This window comes from Suricata suricatta, chromosome 13, assembly GCF_006229205.1.
Source record: "Suricata suricatta isolate VVHF042 chromosome 13, meerkat_22Aug2017_6uvM2_HiC, whole genome shotgun sequence".
NCBI classification, from domain to species: Eukaryota; Metazoa; Chordata; class Mammalia; order Carnivora; family Herpestidae; genus Suricata; species Suricata suricatta.
The window spans coordinates 9695550-9717744 of record NC_043712.1 but is presented as its reverse complement, the minus strand read 5'-3'; the positions used below and the strand labels follow the sequence as shown (position 1 = coordinate 9717744).

The window sequence follows — 22195 nt, the reverse complement described above, 5'->3', positions numbered from 1 at the left end:
TTCTGAAATAATGTTTAAAAAAACAAACAAAAATAATGCAAAAAAAATTAATGAAATATCACAAAGTCCCCCAAACCCAAGAACAATGATTTTAAGATTTCAGATAAAAAAATCAGCAAATTGAAACAAGTATATGAATAACTTAGACCCAAATAATTTCCTATGCCCGAAATGAAAACCAAGCTAAAAATATTACAGTAAAATTTCCCAAAGGACACAGGAGAGAGGCACCAAAAGCAATCACCTTATTTCCCCTGGGCCTGCCAGAGGGGGCATGTGAGCCTGTACGGAAAATTAGGTAGAAGAGCTTTTGATTCATAGATTTCGGAACTTGGATGTTGTCAAGTCAGAAGAAGGGGGGGAAAATCCCAAATTCATAGCTAATGCTTATGAAATTATGAAGGGGATAACAGAGAAGAAAAAACACAAAAATCTTTATATTATACACTGAGTCCTATTTAAAATAATAAAAAAACTGTGTATGAATATAAAATATTAAATATAAGGAGGTTTAAAAAAATCTTATTTCCAAATTGTCAATGCAAAAGTTACTTCCATTTTAGGTTAAACAATAATTCAGTTGCCTCTAACTAAAATTACTAATATCACTGATTTTGAAGATTCAGAAATATGAACTAGGCAACAAAATGATTATAAACTCTGTACTATAAGCCACAGCCTTCAATCTGAACAACCTTTAAACCTGATATTGTGAATTAAGAGTTTAAATAGAATTCCTCATGGAAGCATTGTATTATGAAACCAACAATCTTATTTTTTGACTGAAATGCTTTTTGTCATTTCCAGTATTCAGATTACAAAGAAAACAAAATATGCCAGCATAGCTCATGATAACACAGGGATCACACATTCCAAGTGATATTTATCATCTTAAGACGCTAATTAAAATTTTAACTTTAAGATGCAAAGGAATCCTATACAGCTTCTGAAATTATGACAGTATTTAATGAATTAAATGATTGCAAAAGCTGTCTTATTAGGCTTCAAAGAATCACACATTTGACCACCCTACTAGGTTGGAATGAAGAGAAGTATTATGGAAAGGCTCTGTCCTTGAATTTGAATAGTCCACGCTGGCTAGTTTCATCTTTGTGAACAATGAGAGATTTTCTAAATCCACATATTTAAGGTCCAAGTATAAGAGCTGGATTTTCCTCATTGTATAAAAATAAATGATTTACTCTTCTGAGGGCGAGAACAGTGACTATTTGCATGGAGGGTTGGATGGTGGAGGTAAGTAGCCATACCTCAAAAACCAAAAAGTAAAAATTCCAGGATTAATTGAGTTTTTTAAAAGGCTTGAAAGACTGTATTTTAAAACAGTTACCCTAAAAGTTTGAACAATTTTTTCAGTTTCTTTTTAAAATGGTGGTCTTAAATTAAAAAATTAAAACTAAGTAACACCACTATGTGTCTGTCATCACATTATAAAACTGCACCATGTAAAATCTGTGGCAAATGAAAAACTGTTTCAACAAGAGGGGTTTTGTTTTAATAGTCATCTATGGTACTCTCGAGGAACACGTTTCGAACATCCAGAATGGACGCTAATTCCAGAATGTGCTTCTGGAGATGAGGGTTCTCCACTGTTTCATCCCTCGGCAGTTGTGGATATGATTCTGGATAATTTCGTGTTTCCTGGTAGGCAGAGAAGAGAAAAGTCAAGTTTTATAGTTTAATGAAAGAAGTTCTACACAACATTAATAATATTACTGTTAATCATATTAGTATGATTCTTAATAGTAGTGTATCTGTTGACCATATGGAATTGCTGACATTGACCTTAAAAATGAGTTTCCTATAGTTCAACCTAATAAATTCATTTAGTGAGTCATTTCACAAGCATATGTTGGGTCCTATCATTTCTGAGCATTCTACTATATTGTAGAACTCGTGTAATTCCTCATTGTTATGGGAAAAGTCCTGCTAATACTATATACAGGATTTTAACAAGTCTTTGCTCAATGAATGAATAAATAGATGTTACAGCAGAAATCTGAGTGAGAGGAGAGACAGGAGAAGCACTGAAAAAGTCAAATTACTGAGGCATAGCAATTAATTACATGACGGAGGTGTCAAAGATGACTGTAAGACTTTAGGAACATGTGATGTAAGAGAGGAACTGGATCCATTGAGAGAAAAAGAGAAGAGAGAAAATAATTTGGAGAGAGTACCAAGCATCAGATTTTGGTATATTTACTTGAAGTAATAGGGTACTAAAACTTGAACTGCCCCTCAACAGGAATTTGAAAATTCAGGTCTGTATCTCAGAAGAGATGAGCAGTGTATGTAAATACGCATGTAATCTGCATGGAGATAAATATTAAAGCCATGAAAATGGATGAGATTTCTAAGAATATTAGCAAAGAGAGTGAAAAAAAAAGGAGTCCTTATAAAGGGAGAAGTAACAGCAAGAAAAAAAAAGGAATAGTCAAAGAAAAAGGAAAAAAACCTTTTTGTAATTACATGGAAACAAAAGAAAGAGAATTTAATATATCAGGTTATTCTCACTTAGAAATACTTCTTTATTTGGTAATTTCTATAATTTTGCCACTCATTTAAAATTTCCTGGAGAATTAAGTCACTACTTTTCTATGCATCCCACATGACAGTTCATATGCTCAAGTGTCACTTCTATCTCTCGTCAGCCAGTAGGTTTTACTCATTACAATTACAAAGACCAAATTTTTATATTACCACACTAAATATTATGAGTGACAAAAATGTTCAAAACCCCTAAAAGAAGAAAAAGACAAAAAACAAGAACTACTGGGGGTCTACTGTAAGGTTAACAATTCTCTCAGCTCACACAGGACTGAGAGATGTTTGAGTTCTGACCAAACACCTCCTAGAGTAGAGAATATCTATTTGTTGAAACAGAGGACATATGAAAGAGATCCCAGAAAAATCATCCGTCTTAGTATTGGGTCAAAATAAACCTACACTGATAAGCTAACATTGCTCTAAAATCTACTCCTAAAAAGCTAAAAAACATGGTCAATGAAATGAAAAGGTCAAAGAGGAGTGCCTGGGTGACTCAGCTGGTTAAGGATCTGAGTTGGCTCAGGTCATGATCTCACAGTTTGTTAGTTTCAGTCTCACATCGGGTGAGTTCATGCCCTGCTATGGGTGAGCTTGTGTCCTGCTTCAGGTGACCATGAGCACCACATGGGGTGAACATGAGCCTTGCTTTGGGTGAACACGAGCCCCAATTCTCTCTCTGTTTCTCTCCCTCCCCCACCTTTGCCCCTCATGGGATTCTCTCTCTCCTTCTCCCTCTTTCCCTGCCCCTCACTCACTTGCAACCACTCTCTCAAAAAAAAAAAAAAAAAGGCAAAGAAATTTGCAAGTGATTTAACTCCTGCTAGAATAAAGTCCAACGTCCTTTAAAGAAAGACAACAAAGTCTAGAATTCAGCATCATAAAATTCACAATGCACACATTCTAAAAGAAAATTAATTAGACATACAAAAAATTCATAACACAAGACCCCTAACTAGTAGGAAAAACTATAGAAACAAACCTATAAATGATAGAGAATATAATATTAGCAGACAAGAACTTTAGCTCTTACACATACATTCAAGGGCACAAAGGAAAAAAAATGAGAGAAATGGAAAATATTAAAAGAATCAAACAGAACTTCTAGGAGTGAGAAAAATATAATTCCTGAAATGAAAAACTAAATGGAAAGGATTAATAGCATATTAGATGCTGTGGAAGAAAACATCAGTGAACTTGAAGACCTAGCAATAGAAACTGAAACAGATTTTTTTTTAATGAAGAGCAAATGAAGTGATGTGAAAGATAATAACAGGTTGTCTAATATATATGTAGCTATGTTCCAGAGAGAATGGAGAAAGGAAGAAAAATATTTGAACAAAAATGGCCAAAGTATTCCAAAATATTCCAAAACTATTCCATGGATCCAATGTGCTCAATGAACCCCAAGGAAAAAAGAAAGAACGAAAACCCTATCAAGGTACATCATAATCAAATTATAGGAAATCAATATGAAGAGAAAATCTTAAAATTACTCAGAAAAAAATGAAAAAAAAACACATTACAAATCAGACTAATAGAATGGTATTCAGAAAATCAGTAAAGATACTAAAACTATTAACAACGTTATAACAGATATTTACAGAACTCTTCATCTGACAGTCTGACAGTAGCAGCATGTATGTTTATTTCAAGTGCCCCCAGAACATTTACCATGATAGACAACTGTCTGGATTATAAAGTAATTCTCAATAACTTAAAAGGAATATACAAGGTGTATTATCTGATCACAAAGGAATTAACAAAGAAATCTGTAAGATAACGATAACTTGAATATTTAGATATAAAACAACATATTCCTACATAACCCACTGTTCAAAAAAAAAATCAAAAGTACCATAAGGACTGCTACAGAGAAATAAATAATGAAAGAATTAATCACCACCAGAACTGTGCTATGGGTGACTCAGTCAGTTGAGTATCCAACCTCGGCTCAGGTCATGATCTCATAGTTCATGAGTTTGAGCCTCATGTTGGGCTCTGTGTTGACAGCTCAGAGCCTGGAGCCTGCTTCAGATTCTGTGACTCCCTTTCCCTCTCTCTGCCCTTCCATGCTTGTGCTCGTAATCTCTCTCTCTCTCTCTCTCAAAAAAAAGAAAAACATAAAAAATAAAGAAATGTAAAGAAATGATAAAGGAAATTCTATAGTAAGAAAAGTGATATCAGATGGAAAACTGAATACAGAAATAAAATAAAATTAAAAAAGGAATAAACACTAAAAAAAAGGAAAACAACAGAGACAAATCAATAGTGATGTTAAATAAAAATCTAAGACAAAACCAAACCAAACCTCAATTAATTCAAATAAAGATGAAGGCAGCAGAAAAAGAAAAAAGGTACAAACTGTAGGACAAATAGAGAACAAATAGCATATTTATAAATTTCTTTTAACGTTTATTCTTGAGAGAGTGAACGAGACAGAGCATGAATGGGGGAAGGGTATGGGGGGCACAGAATCTGAAGCGGGTTCCAGGCTCTGAGCTGTCAGCACAGAGCCTGACAATGGGGCTCAAACTCATGAGCCTTGAGATCATGACCTGAGCCAAAGTCCGATGCTCAATCGACTCAGCCACCCAGGCACCCCTAAATAATAGCATATTTAAGTCAAGCTATGTTAAAAATTACATTTATTTATTTTTAAAATGTTTACTTATTTTTGAGAGAGTCAGAGTACGAGTGGGGAAGGGGTAGAGAGAGAGGGAGACAAATAATCTGAAGCAGGTTCCATGCTTTGAGTTGTCAGCACAGAACTTGATGTGGGGCTTGAACCCACAAACTATGAGATCATGACCTGAGCTGAAATTGGATGTTTAACTGACTGAGCCACACAGGTACCCATAAAAATTATATTTCTTATAAACATAATTCAAAACTAAAAAATATCAAAGGAAAGGTAGAGATTATCAAACTAGAAAAAAAAAGCAGGATCAAACCAATGCTATTGAAAATAAATCGACTTTATTTTTTTAATGTTTTTTACTTATTATTGAGAGAAAGAGAGAGAGACAGCATGAACAAGGGAGGGTCAGAGAGAGAGAGGGAGACACAGAATCTGAAGACAGGCTCCAGGCTCTGAGCTAGCTGTCAGCACAGAGCCCAATGCGGGGCTTGAACCCACAAACCGTGATATCATGACCTGAGCTGAAGTTGGATGCTTAACCGACTGAGCCACCCAGGCGGATTTAAAGAAATCCACTTTAAATAATTATAAAGAGAACCAGAGATTAAAGTTAAAGGATGAAAACAGATCTGCCATGCAAATACACACCAGAAGAAAACAGGTATGGTCACATTTATATAAACCAAATAGACTGTAGATCAAGGAATATTGCCATGCATAACAACAGACATTGATAAAAGGAGGGGTAATTTCAACAAGAAGGTATAACAACCCCAACTATGTATGAACTAAAAAACAGCTTCAGGGGTGCCTAGGTGGCTCAGTCAGTTAAGTGTCTAACTCTTGGTTTCAGCTCAGGTCATGATCTCAGTGTTCACAGGTTCTAATTTGTTATCAGGCTCTGCCCTGTCAGCGCAGAGCCTGCTTGGGATTCTCTTTCCCTCTCTCTCTGACCCTCTCCTACTTGTACTGTCTTTCTGAACATAAATAAACATAATAAAAATGAAGATAAAAAAAACAGCTTCAAAATGCACAAGCAAAAAACAAGTCAAGCGAGAAACCAATCAATTCACAATTATAATTAGAGGTTTAGATAGTCCCCTGTTAGGGTTAGATCACGCAGACACAAAATCAGTGAGAATATAGAAGACTTAACACTGCTTCAAATAGTTCAATAAGAAATTGAATGAACTGACATTTATACATAACTCCATCTAATAACAGAATATCCATTCTTTTCAAGTACAGATAGAGCCTTCACCAAAATAATTCACATATGGAGTCATAAACAAGTCTCAATAAACTTAAAATTATTTAAATGATACAACTAAAGCAGTGCTTAAAAGGTAAGTGCTTGTATTAGAAGAGAAAAAAAGTTTTTAGATCTAAGCTTAAAAATAAAGAAATTAAAAGAGCAAATTAAAAATTAAAGTACAGTTGGGGCACTTGGGTGGCTCAGTTGGTTGAGTGCCCGACTTTGGCTCAGGTCATGATCTCACGGTTTGTTGAGTTCAAGCCCCACATTGCGCTTACTGCTGTCAGACTGTCAGTGCAGAGCCTGCTTCAGAACCTCTGGCCCCCTCTTAGGGGCCCTCCCCCACTTGCACTCTCCCAAAAATAAATAAATATTTAAAAATAAATAAATAAATAAATAAATAAATAAATAAATGCCAAAGTTATTTTGGTCGTTTAAAAAAATAGATAGATCAGATGAAAGTACAGTTAACTCCTGAACAATGTGGGGGTCAGGAGTGTCAATGCCAGCACAAGTGAAAATCCACATATAACTTTGCCGGGTGCCTGGCTGGTTCAGTTAACAGAGCACACGACTTTTGATCTTGGGGTTGAAAGTTTGAGCTCCACACCGGGTGTAGATATTACTTAAAAAATAAAATCTTAAAAAAAAAAAAAAGAAACCCACGTACAATTTTAAACTCCCTAAAATTAACTAGTAAGAAAAACAGGGGAGCCTGGGTGGCTCATTTGGTTGAGCATCTGACTCCCGATTTTGGCTCAGGTTGTGATCTGATGGTTAGTGAGTTCGAGCCCCACATCAGACTGTGCTGACACCATGGAGTCTGCTTGGGATTCTGTCTCCCTCTCTCTCTCAAAAATAATTGAATAGGGGCACCTGGGTGGCTCAGTCAGTAAAGCACCTGGCATCAGCTCAGGTCATGATCTTGTGGTCCGTGAGTTCAAGCCCTGTGTCAGGCTCTGTGCTGAAAGCTCAGAGTCTGGAGCCTGTTTCAGAGTCCTTCTCCCCCTGTCTCTGCCCATCCCATGCTCATATCTGTCTTTCTCTGTCTCTCAAAAAATGAATAAACATTAACAGAATTGCAAAAAACAAACAAAAACTAAACTAAAAAAACACAGAAAACATGAACAGCTTTTGAAACTGAATTCATTAATTTAAAACTTTCCAAAAAGGAAAACTGCAGGTCCAGATGGCTTCACTGATGAATGCTGTTAATCTTTCAAGGAAGAAATAATATCAATCCTGAAGAAACTTTAAGAAATAGAGAAGAATGAAACACATCCCAACTCAATTTATTATTTTCTTTTTTATTTTTAGTGTTTATTGATTTTTGAGAGAGAGGGAGAGACAGAGTGCGAGCAGGGGAGGAGCAGAGAGCGAGGGAGATGCAGAATCCAAACCAGGCTCCAGGCTCCAGGCTCTGAGATATTAGCACAGAGCCCGTTGAGGGGCTCAGAACTATGAACCATGAGATCATGACCTGAGCCGAAGTTGGACACTTAACCAACTGAGCTACCCAGGTGTCCCAACATCCCAACTAAATTTATGGAGTCAGGAATACTCTGATAACAAAACCTTACAGAGACATTACAAGAATAGGAAATTAAGAACCATATTCATTCATTAAAACAGATGCAAAGATCCACAATGAAATACTGGTAAACAGAATCAAGCAATGCAATGGCATAATACATGACCATAAGACACCATTAACCCAGAAATACAAGGTTGTACTTACTATTAGAAATATCAACCAATGCTATTCATCATGCTAACAGAATTAATATATATCAGGTCAATTAATGAAGCAAAAAAAAAATTTGACAATCTTCCTGATAAAAACTCTCAGCAGATTAGGAACAGAAGGGAGCTCAGTCAACTTTAAATATCTATGAAAAACCAACAGTCGACATCAGAATTTATGGTAAAAGACAAAATATTCTTTCCCCCAAACGAGGAACAAGGTAAGGATATCCATTCTCACTACTTCTATTTAACATTTTACCAGAAGACCTAACCCTGAAATAAAGGACAAAAGCAAAACAAACAAAACTCCATCATAATAAAAGATATACAGATTGGAAAGGAAGAAGTAAAACTCTTTTCCTTGGGGGTGTCTGGGTGGCTCAGTTGGTTAAGTATGCAACTTCGGCTCAGGTTGTCATCTAGTGGTTTGTGAGTTCGAGCCCTGCATTGAGTCCTGTGTGGACAGTTCAGAGCCTGGAGCCTGTGTCACATTGTGGTCTCCCTCTTTCTTTGCCCCTCCGGGGCTCATAAATCTCTTTGCCTCTCCCCAGCTCATCTCTCTCTCAAAATAAATTAACATTAAAAAAAATTTTTTTAACTGTTTTTACTTGAAGTAACAGGATCATGTACATATGAAATCTTAAAGGATATATAAAAAAGCTAACAACTAATATTTTAATTTAGCAAGACTACAAAGGAACAAGGTCAACCTTAAAACCAGCAGTATTTCTATATATTCCAAAAAATATAATTAGAAAATGAAAAAAAAGGGGTGCCTGAGTGGCTCCGTCAGTTAAGCATCTGACTTTGGCTCAGGTTATGATCTTGTGGTTTGTGAGTTTGAGACCCTCGTTGGGCTCTGTGCTGACAGCTCAGAGCCTGGAGCCTGCTTCAGATTCTGTATCTCCCCTTCTCTCTGCCCCTCCTGTGCTCATGCTGTCTCTCTCTATTTCTCAATAATAAATAAACATTAAAGAAAATTTAAAAAAAGAAAATGAAATAAAAAATACAATTCCATTTACAATGCATCACTAAACTTGAAATACTCTGGAATAAATTTATTAAAATACATGTAAGACCTGTAAGACGAGAACCACAAAACACTCCTGAGAGAAACTAAAGACTTAAATAAATGGGGAAATATACTAGAGTCACTGAAAACTCCATATTGTGAAAATACAATTCACCTCAGATCGGCTATATAGACTAAATACAATCCCATTCAAAATGTGAAGCTGATGCTAAATCTCACACAGATGTGCAAAGGGATTAGAACAACCAAAAGGCTTAAATTTTAGGGGGACTCATACTACAGAATTTTAAGACTTAGTATAAAACTAGAATAATCAAGGCAGTAGTGTATTGCAGAAAAATGCTATAGGTCAATGGAACAGAATTTAGAGTCCAGAAATATCTTTGAACGTACACGGTTGACAGCTTTTTTAAAATGTTACAACAGTAATTCAGTGAGAAAAGGATAATCTTTTCAACAAACTATACTAAAATAGTTTCACATGCATATGAAAGAAAAAGCCATTAACCCTTACATCACACTGTAAACCAAAGTAACTCAAAATACATCATAGACCTAAATGTAAACACTTAAGTTATAAAACTAGAACTTGGAAAAAATCTTTGTGACTTTGGAATAGGCGAGCATTTCTTGGATAAAATACCAGCCACACACACACACACACACACACACACACACGCACATGCACATGCACACGCACACACACTTGGTTAGTCTTCAAAAACCACTGTTAAGAAAAATGTAAGCCACTGAATGCAATAAAATATAGCTGGTAAGTACATGAAAAGATGTCTAATATCATATTATTCAGTGAAATGCAAATTGAAACTACAATGAGAAAACACTATAAATCCGCAAAAAAGGTTGAAATTAAAGACTGGCAACACCAAATGTTAGCAAGAAAATAAAGAAACTTTCGTATACACTGTTGTTGGAAATATAAAATGGTATAAATACTCTAAGAAGTTTGGCAGTTTCTTACAAAAGGAAACACATACATACCCTATGACCAAGATAACTCAAAACAGATGTCTGAGCAGACGCGTACAAGAATGTTCATAGCTGTCTTACTTGTAGTAGTCAAAAATTTAAAACTGCCCAGGTGTGCATCAAAAAGAGAAGGCCTAAATAAACTGCGGTATATGCAGACAAAGGACGATTACTCAGTAATAACGAGGAATGATCTACTTATGCATGAAACACGGATTAATCGCAAGAATAACATGCTTGGTCAAAGAAGATTTACACAAAAGAATCCATACTGTATAATTCAATTTTATGAATAGGTAAAACTAAGTTAGAGTGAAAATAATAAAAATAGCATTGCCTCTGGAGTAATGGGTACTGGACTGATTGGAAAAGAGTGTGGAGAGAATTATCTGGAATGGTGCTATGTTGTCTAACTTGACTGGTTGGAGCTACACAGGTGTATGTATTTGTCAAAACACACCTCACAGCACATGTTAGTTTTGTGCACTTCAGTGTATATGAACTTTACATTTAAAAAAGAATGGAGTGCCTGGGTGGGTCAATTGGTTAAATGTTCAACTTCAGCTCAGGTCATGGTTTATGGGTTCAAGCCCCTCGTAGGGCTCTGTGCTGACAGCTTGGAGCCTGGAGTCCGCTTTGGATTCTGTGTCCCCCACACTTGCATGGTCTCTCTCTCTCTCTCTCAAAAATGAATAAACATTAAAATAATACAGAGAGAGAGAGAGAGAGAGAGAGAGAGAGAGAGAGAGAGAGAGGCACCTGGGTGACTCAGTCCATTAACCATCCGACTCTTGATTTTGGCTCAGGTCATGATCCCACAGTTCATGAATTTGAGTCCCGCATTTGATTCTTCGCTAACAGTGTGGAGCCTGCTTGGGATTCTCTCTTTCCCTCTGTCTCTCTCTGCCCCTCCCCTGCTTGGTCTCTCTCAAAGTAAATTTAAAAAACCTTTAAAAAAAAAAGATGGGGTGCCTGGGTGGCTCAGCTGGTTAAGCATCTGACTTCAGCTCAGGTGATGATCTCATGGTTCGTGGGTTCAAGCCCCGCATCAAGCTCTGCATTGACAGCTCAGAGCCTAGAGCCTGTTTCCGATTCTGTGTCTCTCTTTCTGCTCCTCCCCTGCTCATGCTCTGTTTCTCTCTGTCTCTTAAAAATAAATAAAAGTTAAAAAAATTAAAACAGAAGAATATATGCATGCATGATGAAGTATTAAGGGCTAAAGGCTATTGATGTCCACCATTTATTCAAAAACATATCAAAAAATGAGATAAACTGATGAATGGAAAGAGGAATGGGTAAGTGGACAAATATTCCAAAGCAAATATGCCAAAATGTTTAGCTGTAGAATCTAGCTAGTATATATATATATGGATATTCACCATACATTTTCTTCATGTTTAAAATCACTGCAATAAAATGGAAAAAAAAATCAACATATTTTAAAACTAAAAGTTACAAGAGACTTAAAAATATTCAGGCACATCTGAAAAAGAACCAAATGTTACTTATAGAAATGAAAAGTATAATGGCTGAACTTTTTCAGAACTCAATGAACAGTGTTATGTAGTTCCATGAATTTGCAGAAAACAACAACAACAAACCACGTAAGAGCAAAATGGACCAAAGATTTAAACACACTCTTCACAAACAAGAACACAGAACAACACATGAAAAGTTGCTCAACCTCAAAGCGATCTCAGAAATAAAAATTAAAGCCGCAGGGAGCTATGATTTTACACCATTAGATACACACGCTACAAAGTAAGCCTGCACCACGGGCTGGAGAGGACCAGAGCGACAGTAAGCCTTACACACTGCCGTGGAGTGTAAGCCCCTCTGCAGGCCCGTCTGGCATCACCTAGGGAAGCTGAAGATGCTCACATCATCTGACCCCAAAGCCCACTGTAGGTAATTCCCCACAGAAAGTCTTAACATGTGTGAACCAGGTAAGTGATAGAAGATGTCACAGTGGCATTGTTTATAATAATAAAAAAAATTGGAAATAACCTAAATGTCCATCATCAGTAGAATGGATGAGTTGTTTCTGATGTACAAACAATGGAATCTTATAGGGCAGTGAAAACAAATGAATGAAAGCTACAGTTGTCATCAGCTTGGCTCAATCTCAGGAATAAAACAGTAGGTGAGGGGCACCTGGGCGGCTCAGTCGGTTGAGCGTCCAGCTTCGGCTCAGGTCATGATCTCATGGCTGGTGGGTTCGAGCCCCGCATCACGCTCTGTGCTGACAGCTCAGAGCCTGGAGCCTGCTTCAGACTGTGTGTCTCCCTCTCTCTCTGACCCTCCCCTGCTCGCACTGTGTCTCTCTGTCTCTCAAAAGTAAATAAAAAACGTTAAAAAAAATTTTTTTTAACAGTAGGTGAAAAAAGAGCTAGCTGTAGAAGAATACATATAATGTGCATCCTTCCATATGTTGTTAAGGAATACAGACACATGTGGCAAAACCATAAAGAAAGACAAATGATAAGTATAAAATTCAGGATTTTAATTTTATTTGAGAGAGAGAGGATCTGGGAAGGGCCTAAAAGGTAATAAAAATGTTCTACTTCTTAAACTGGATGTTGAGCATTCAGGTGTATCTTATATTGATCATCGTTATATGTTACATATTAATTTTTAAATATGATTTTGGATCTATTCAAATCTTACTTAATGTAACACATTTAATAACATATAATACATGATTCTTAAATACCTAAAGTGGTAAAATTTGTCTTTAATAATAATCTTTGCCTACCCGAAAAATCTTGTGCATCCTCATGGTGGCTGAACAAAAGATAAATCTTGTGAGAAGCAAGCGAAGAAACTCATCTCCAAAAAACTGGAGAAATGCCTGATCTGCAAAGAGGAGAAAGATGACAGTAAAAAGATGCTTAAAAGGAAAACACATTTTAAGGGGAAGAAAGTTCAGGAAAACCTTCTCAACTTTCCTGCCTCAACAAATACCTTTAAAAATTCAAACAATTTCAACGATTTAAAAACCAGTATAGTATGTTAAGTGTGCAGTTAGATTAGTAGGGTACCTATTGAACGTGAATGGGTCAGTAGCTGGGCAATATCGCGGTTGATTTTTCGAAGATATTCTTGACACTTTTCCCATAGGCCTCTGCGCATGCTTGACAATCCAGAGACAAATAGGAAGGCCATTAGAGGATTGTTCAAAAAGAGAGTGAAGAGGCTACCTCGTTGAGATTGATCTGTAATAACAAACATGTTATATATAGAGACAACAGTTTTGCAAAAAATAAGAGATGCATTTGAGGAATAATTTAATATAGTGACAATGTATTAAATTGAATTTATATCATTAAATCATAATTCAACAAAGTAGATTCTGCATGGAACTACAGAACATCACAGGTGCACTACCTTCTGCCGAACAAACTTACAATAGAGCCTAGTATAAACTTAAGAGAAATGGAAAAGGAATATATTCTTTTGCCTTTTTCACTCCAGCTAACAAATTTCTTCCAAATATGACAAGTACATGGGCAGTTCATGATAGAATTTTGAGTACTAGAATTGGCAACCTTTTTCATTCCCCTTAATTAGTTGCTCTTTCTCTGCCTAATCCTTAAATATCAATATCTTCTTTCTCTCACCCTACACATTGCTGATCTCACCTACTCCCATAATTTCAGTTATCATTTATATGCCTTCTCATTCCCAGTTCTCTTATCTGCAGCCTAGACTGAGCTTGTTAGGTCTAGAACCACACTGTCTTCCTGTAGCTACTGGACATTTAAAATGTGTCCAAACTGAGGTGCACCGTGAAGTATAAAATATATGTGGGATTTCAAAAGCTCAGTACAAAAAGACATATTAATGGTAATTTCACCTGCTTCTTTCTACTTGTTTTGAAATGTGGTTACTAGAAAACTTAAAATTACCAGTGAATCACATTATCTTTCTATTGAACAGCGTTGCTCGAGACTACAGTATTCAACCCGTCTCACAGGTAATCTCCAACCCAGCATGTCAGAAATTGACAGCAAATTCTTCCGCCTTTTGTTCTCTACAAATCTCAGCCAGAAACCTGGAAATCCATCCATGCCTCCTTCCTTATTCCCTCCTATCCAGTCCACCAACAAATCCTGTTGGCTCTCTGGGCTTAGTATCTTATGAAGCCACCACCGGTGTCCTAGCTTTGGCTACCACCAGCTCCCTATTTCCATCAATGTTCCTCTCCAATTCATTCTCCACAAGGTTAACTGAATGCTCTTCAGGCTACTCTTCCAGACTACTCTTCTCTTCACAATCTTTTGATGGTTTCCCCACTGTCTTCCATTTAAACCTCTTCACAAATCCTAAAAGGTTTTTCATGATTTGGTCACACAATCCCATACCCTACCCTTCCGCAAGCAGGAAGTCCTTTAATTTCTCTACATATTCCACAACCTGGGGTGCCTGGCTGGCTCAGTGGGTAGAGCATGTGACTCTTGAACTCAAGGCTATAAGTTTGAGTTCCACGTTGTGTATAGAGATTACTTAAAAATAAAATCTTAAAAAAAAATGTTCCATAAGCTCTCATCACAGAGCTCTTATGTCGGGCCTCATATCTGATTACTGCTCTGCTACAAGAAGCCCCATATACTTCAATATCTCCTTCAACTCCACTTTAACATCTTCTTATGCACTTTTCCCACCTGCAAGAGCCAGTTAGGAGTTCCTCTACGTGTTGCATGTGCTTCCTCCTACAAAACACTAACAGCACCTACAAGAAATGCATCTTTGGCTAAACACTTGGCTGTGTGAGAAGCATACGGTGGTGTGATCAGAGTGTTATCTCCAGTGCCCAGTGCGGCATTCATAAATAAATGCTGAGTAAAGGTTCATTGAATAAATCATGTAACTCATGGCTAAAGAGAGAACTGTACGTTTATTATTTAAAACAATTTTTTTTTACTGTTTATTTTTGAGAGATAGAGCATGAGGTGGGGAGGGTAGAGAGAGAGGGAGACACAGAATTCGAAGTAGGCTCCAGGCTCTGAATTGTCATCACAGAGCCCAGTGCAGGGCTTGAACTCATGAACCATGAGATCATGACCTGAGCCAAAGTCAGACACTTAATGTACTAAGCCACTCAGGTGCCCCAGAACTATATACGTTAGATGGCAGAGGGGCAGTAATCTAATTAGACCTTCCAAATACTTAGGTATCAACTAGTTTTGTGCCCAGATAGGCCAAATTTGAGGAATTAAAAGTCTAAGCTTTCTAGCACAAAGATATGAAACTAAACTAAAAACCATTAAGGACATAGACTACAACTAAGCATAATAATAAGCATTAAGAATAATGATAGTTTAAAAAAATGATAGTACATACTGAATACTTACTACATACCCAGAATTCTTTAACAAGGAGGTACTATCATTATCTCCATTTGATAGGAAAGAAACTGAGGAACAGAATGGCTAAGTAACTTCCCGTGGTCACATAGCAAGTAAGTGGTTGAGTTGGGATTTAAATTCAGTTTGCCTCCAGAGTCTGGTGTTTTACCCTCTATGCAATAAAGCCTTTTGGACCAAATAATCTTGATATTAACACACTAGATCATGCAATTTTAAATAAAGCTTCATCTTGATAGGACAAATTGATAGGAAAAAGCACTCTTAAATAACTGGAAGAGGTTACATTTCTCCAGAAATGATAGCAAACACGTTAACAAAGTCCTCAAAGCAGGAGAATTTTACCGTTGTTTGAAGGTAAGTTCTATCCCTTAGTAATTTGGCTTTTGGATATATGAACTTAATATTTCTACGTGTTTTTCCCTGTTAAATAGCAAAACTTACCTTAAAACAACGGTGAAAAGTCTCCAGCTTCTCTCAGGCTTTCAAATGCTGACCATCACTTCCTGTGTCAAACTATGTCAGCAGACAGGACTTCTGGCTGGGAAGTAGCAGTAAAGTGCCATCTCCCACAGAGAGACATCAGCACTATTCGCAGTCAGGGAGATAGTGAAACAGTGACAAGTACTGCTAAAACAGTGTTAGGTTTGTTTAGTTCCTACCTAGCTTAATGACTGGAGTTAGAATTCGATTTTAAGTGTTGTTTATCAAGGACAAGTTATAAAAGACAAAGTCTTTAATTTCTCAGCCATCTGAGAAAGAGCAAAAACACTGACATACTATCTCCCTGGCACACTGAAAAGAGGTTCTTTTATTTAAAAAATATGACAAGGTAAAAATGTGAATAAAAGAAACCCTTACATTGTGCCAGTTAGGTTCTCCTAACTCTTAGGCAGAGGCTGAGAAGTTTTCTAGACCAGAAATTCTATGGTCTTAAAAGATGCCTAAATTAGGTAGTCAGAGATACAGGAAATCATGCTATATGAATGATGACAGGCACACCAGAACAGAACAAAACAAAATAACACCTGCAAAATGAATTTTAATATTCACAAATCATGAATTCTCCAACAGTAAGGGACCAAAAAACCACATTTTTCTCGGGGGTGATTTATCGTTTCTTTTAGATTTATCTCAAGAACTAATGGTAGCACATTAAAGAAGTCTAGTTGTTGGCAAGACTTCTGGGTGTATTTGAGACTGACAGCTGCCACGTTAAATACTATAAAGCCACAAGTGATCACTATAGTTTGGGAAGACAGAGATCAGTATTATTCAAAATATACACAGTAGTTATCTGCGACCTACTGATAAAACAGGTAATGACAACGTACCTTGTAAAGCCTTTGGATACGCTGTAGGAGAAAGCAAGCAGACTAGTGGCTGGCCAAATAAGTTTGTGAAATTCTGTAACATAAAATAATTTAAAACTTTCATTAAAGATTCAGTAGTTTTTCAAAGCACATCATCAGTGTACAGATAGGGTCCTTTTACTCAGACAGATGCAGAAACATCAGTAACTGCTGAAGAGACTGCCAGCCATGTATAACTACCAGGCATACTAGGCTTTCTTAAAATAGTGAAGTTTACTAAGTAAACTACTGGTTTTTAAAATAAAGGCATATACGTGGTTGCAGTGTTACTGGGAGAGGTCATCTGGCTATCTACCAAGAGGCCACCCCATTGGGCAATATACACCAATATTTAAAAGGGTGGATTTTCCAAGCTCTAGGATCTGGCTCTCAGCCTCACAGACTCTAAAACCTGACTTACTGGGAAGTAATCAGGAAAGATTTCCAACCATTTCTCATTGTGAATCAAATTAACTGCTCACATAGAATGATGTATAAGACAAGAATGTCACTATGTTAATTAATAGTGGGCATGAAAGCTGACACTAAACTATAACACTCTTCGCTTGATTAAGGATATGCTTTCTCTAAAGGATGTTCTTAGAGAAAAACCCATTCTAAAGATATCATTCCACTAATTTATTAAAATTTGAACCAACCTCAATAAAAATGGCCAGATATTTTTTCCTGCAACTGAAAAAAATAATTCTAAAGTTCATATGGAAAAAGTAGATTACCCAGGAAAACTCTAAAAAAGAACAAAGAGAGGAAACTAGACTCATGAGATACTGAAACATACTTTAAAGCCTCAGTAATTAAAAATATCTGGCACTGGCATAAGGGTGGGCAGAAGACCAATGGGAGAGAATAAGGAGTTCAAAATTAGACCCCAAAACAGACAGGACTCGAGTATATATGATAAAGATGATAGTTCAAATTACGACATAAAAGAGGCTCCTGGGTGGTTGAGTGGGTCAGCATCCAACTCTTGATTTTGGCTCAGGTCCTGATCTCATGGTTGTGAGATCAAGCCCTGTGTCAGACTCTGCACTGGGTGTGGAGCCTGCTTAAGATTCTCTGCTCCTTCCCCACTCGTGCTCATTCTCTCTCTCTCTCATTCTCTCATTCAAAAGAAAAGAAAAGCAAAAAAAAAAAAAAAGAAAAAGAAAAAGAAAAAGAATCAAATTATGAAGTAGGAAAATGTGGGGCATCTAGCTGGCTCGGAAAAGCATGGGACTCTCAATCTCGAGGTCATAAATTTAAGCCCCATGTTGGGTGTAGAGATTACTTAAAATAAATAAGTAAAAGTTAAAAAAAAAGAGGTAGAAAAAAATTAAGAGAGCCATCTAGAAAAAAGTAGGCTCTATACTCTGCACCACACATTTGGATAAACTCTAGATGTATAAAAGATTTAGATATTAAAAAATTAAGCAATAAAAGTACAGAAAGAAAATATAAGAAAATATTATAAGGATTATTTCTATAACTTAGAAGATCTTCCTAACTACTACAATTAAGTTTAATAAACCCAGGGGTGCCTGGCTTGCTTAGTTGGAAGGGCATGTGACACTTGATCTTGGGGCTGTGAATTTGATACCCATATTGGGTATATAGATTACTAAAAAATAAATAAATAAATTTAAAACAAGATTAATAAACCCAGTTACAAAACCAAAGGCTTGCGCATAGTAAAATACAGCATAAACTAAATCAAAAGCAAAATGATGAACTAGGGAAAATATTTGTAAGGCACATTACAAAGATTAATCTCCTTAGTACAGGAAGAGCTTCTCTGAATCCCTAAGTAAAAGACCACTGATCCAATAGAAAAATGAGTGGAAGATCACAGAGAATTCACATAAAAGGGAATACAACTGGCTCAAAAACATGAAAAGAAGCTCGACCTTGCTGCTAGTAAGAGAAATAAAATCAAAGCTATGCTACAATGTCATTTTTAACCTACCAGTTTAGCAAAATTTCCCAAAGTTTGAGAATACACACTACTGGCAAGGATATAGGAAAACAAATACGCATATGTAGATGAAAGGAGTATAAATTGGTACAAACTCGTTAGAAGACAATTTGGCAGTATCTATTAAATTCAAATGTTTATTCCATTAACACAGCGATTCCACAACTAAAAATTTATGCTACTAATATATTCTCAAACCTGTAATAACTTTGAGTCCTAAGTTACTCCTCGCAGCACTGATAGCAATGGTAAAGGACCAGCAACAAGGTATTGGTAAAATAAGTTATGCAATAACCACACAATGGAATACTATGCAGCTATAAAAAAGAACAAAGAAGTTCTTTATGAAAGGATATGGAAATCTCCAACATTTCTTATTAAGTGAAAACAAAGTAAGCTATAGAGACTGTGTATAGTATGTTAGTACTACTTATACAGCCAAGAAGACTAAAGACTATGTACTTGTTTTGGCTTATATATAAATTTTTGAAAATTCCTAGAAGGATAAATAAGAAGCAGATAATAATAATTACCCATAGAGAGAGAAAGTAACTGAGGGAATTGGGAGTGAGAGGGCTAAAGAGATATCATAATAAAGCCTTGTGGAAATTATTGATTTTGGGACTTTGTAAGTATAATATCAATATGAAAAATTAAACAAATAAGCAATTTCCTGCAATCAAAACAAAGGAAGTACGATGAATGATATTAAGGAGCATTTTCCAGACAAGACAGCTGTAGACATTTATCCACACTGCAGAGATGACCTGGATCTTTGGCCATGATGCTCTTGATCTTGGAGAGTGTTAAAATGCACATGGCTGTTATTTGTGTCCCAAGGTCTCCTTTCTCTTTGCTTCTCTTTTTGACCAACCTTTCTCTTCTTTTTTTCTTTAAATTTTGTGTACAAAGAGTTAGCCTTTTGTTGTTGTTGTTAAAGCCTGACTGCAATCCTTTGAAAGGCCTGCTTACAAAGTTGGTTGCAGGCTGGCCTCTGGGGACTCAGATTTGGAGACAGTTCCCACCAGTAGCAGAACTGAGAAGACCAGCTTACTTTGTCTAGACTGTGTGAACAAGATGTTTATGCTGAGCACCTGCTTTCCTTCTAGGAGAAGGGCATTTTGGTATGAGCAAGGCAGAGGGTGTCAACACAATGAGTCCTTAATAAAAACCCAGGGCACCCAGTCCCTAGGGAGCTTTCCTGGTAGACATTTCACCAGTGTTGTCTCACTTGTTGCTAGAGAAATGATGTATGACTTCACTGGAGAGGGGTCTTGGAAAGTCATGCCCGCTGTTCTTATCACATGTGCCTTTTTCCTTTGAGATTTTGCTCTATCCTTTTACTGTGACAAATCTCAGTGCTGAGTGTGACTATAGGCTGAGAATTATCAGTCCCTGTGAACTGCTGAGGCTCAGAGTGATCTTGGGGACCTCTGATTCCCTTCGATCAGATTATATTTAAACTTTAGGCCAGGAAAACCATTTCTTTAAGGATACCTCACCTGTCTCTCGTTCTAACCCATTTGGTAATTAATTTTCTAGTTTAACTCCCTTAGGATTATCTTATTTTCTTTATTTGCAAGTTTTTGGGAATGTCTCATAATTGCTTCCATGTAGGAATTATATGATTGAATGCTATGTTTAAGAAAAATCATGGCAAACTTATGTAAATAGAACATACATTAAAGAATTTTTAACTTGCTATAGCTCATATATAACACTGCTATTGATTTTTGCATGTTCATCCCATATCTAACTACTTTGCTGAATGTATATGCATATTAAGTTTTTTTGTGATTCCTTAGGATTTTCTAAATATAAACATCTATAATTAAGGATTTTTATTTTTTTCTCTTCAATATTTATACTTCTTATTAGTCTGGACAGCCTTTTTCATTGTTTTATTTGGGGGAATGCTAAACAATTCTGGTCAGGACTAAAACAAGATCAATCACAAAAATGATAGCAGGCATTCTCTTTTTCTTGCTTATTTTAACTAAGAATAGTTTTAATGTTTCTCACTCAAAGTCCAAAATTGGCTACTTAATTTAAAGGCTTTTCATCATAAGCTGAGTTTTTTTTCCCATTAAGAATGGGTACTGAATTTTATTAGATTTCAGAAAATGATCCGAGATAAGCCATGTGATTTTTCTTATTTATCTTTTGGCATAGTGTACAATAATGGCTGATTTTCATAAATATTTCAAAATTAATTGAAATAAAAATAGCAAATCAACAAATAAAAAGTATTTACTGGTGGGGGCGCCTGGCTGGCTCTGTTGGAAGAGCCTGTTACTCTTGATTTTAACATTGTGGGTTTGAGCCCCACACGCGTAAAGATTACTAAAATAAATTTTAAAACCTAAAAAAAAAATAAGAGGATTTACTGGTAAACCCCAAAAGGCTAGATTTTCCTTTGGGAAAAAGATAACTTTGATCATTTTCCTCTATTTCATATCCTAGGATTATATTTTTCTGATTTCTTTTTTTAAGTTTATTTATTTATTTTAGAGGGAGGACAAGAACAGAGGAAAGGCAGAGAGAGAGAGAGAGAGAGAGAGAGAGAGAGAGAGAGAGAGAGAGAGAATCCCAAGCTGACTCCATGCCCAGTGCAGAGCCCAATGCAGGGCTGGATCTCAAAATTGTGAGATGAGGACCTGAGCTGAAATCCAGAGTCAGACGTTCAAAGGACAGAACCACGCAGGCACCCCTCTGATTTTCTTCTTATAGACAATAGAGTTTTTTCTCCCATAAAATTTTATATGTAACTGATACTTTAAAACATCTTTGTCACTTTAAAGTAGTACACAGTATCCTTTTTAAAGATCTCTTTTCTTTAACATATACTCTTTAAATCTACTGACTAGACACTATTCTAGGTCCTAGGAAGACAGCAGTAAGCAAAACAGAACTTTTTTCTTTAAACCCTGTTTTCCTGGAGTTGGCATTTAGACAGGGGTGGAGGTGGCAGGTAGAGACCCACAGTAAACAAAGATGTTATGTAGTATCATGGAAGGTGGTAAGGTCTACAAGTGGAGAGACAACAGAGTATGGTCAGCCGCACAGACTTCACAATCAGATTGTTTAAATCCCAACTTAGCCACCTATTAATTGTGTGTGTATCCTCAGGCAAATTACTGAATCTTTCTGTGCTGTGGTTTTATTGGTAAAATAGGAATAATAAAAGTAACACCTACGCTGGCTGAGGATGAAACGTGTTAATATTTATAAATGCTGGGGCTCCTGGGTGGCTCAGTCGGTTAGGCACTGACTTTGGC

At 36.5% G+C, this 22195-nt stretch overlaps 1 protein-coding gene across 1 annotated transcript in view; it reads right to left on the bottom strand.

Annotated features, from left to right (window-relative positions):
* Positions 1-1490: 1490 nt before the first annotated feature.
* Positions 1491-22195, bottom strand: part of SCAI (suppressor of cancer cell invasion) — a 138080-nt gene continuing 117375 nt past the window's right edge. Inside the window, exons 15-18 of the mRNA XM_029920735.1 lie at positions 16928-17000; positions 13269-13442; positions 12983-13083; positions 1491-1659 (exon numbers count right to left, since the gene is read on the bottom strand). Of these exons, the coding sequence (XP_029776595.1) occupies positions 1513-1659; positions 12983-13083; positions 13269-13442; positions 16928-17000 (495 nt within the window). The 3' untranslated portion in view covers positions 1491-1512. The remainder of the gene's footprint in view (positions 1660-12982; positions 13084-13268; positions 13443-16927; positions 17001-22195) is intronic.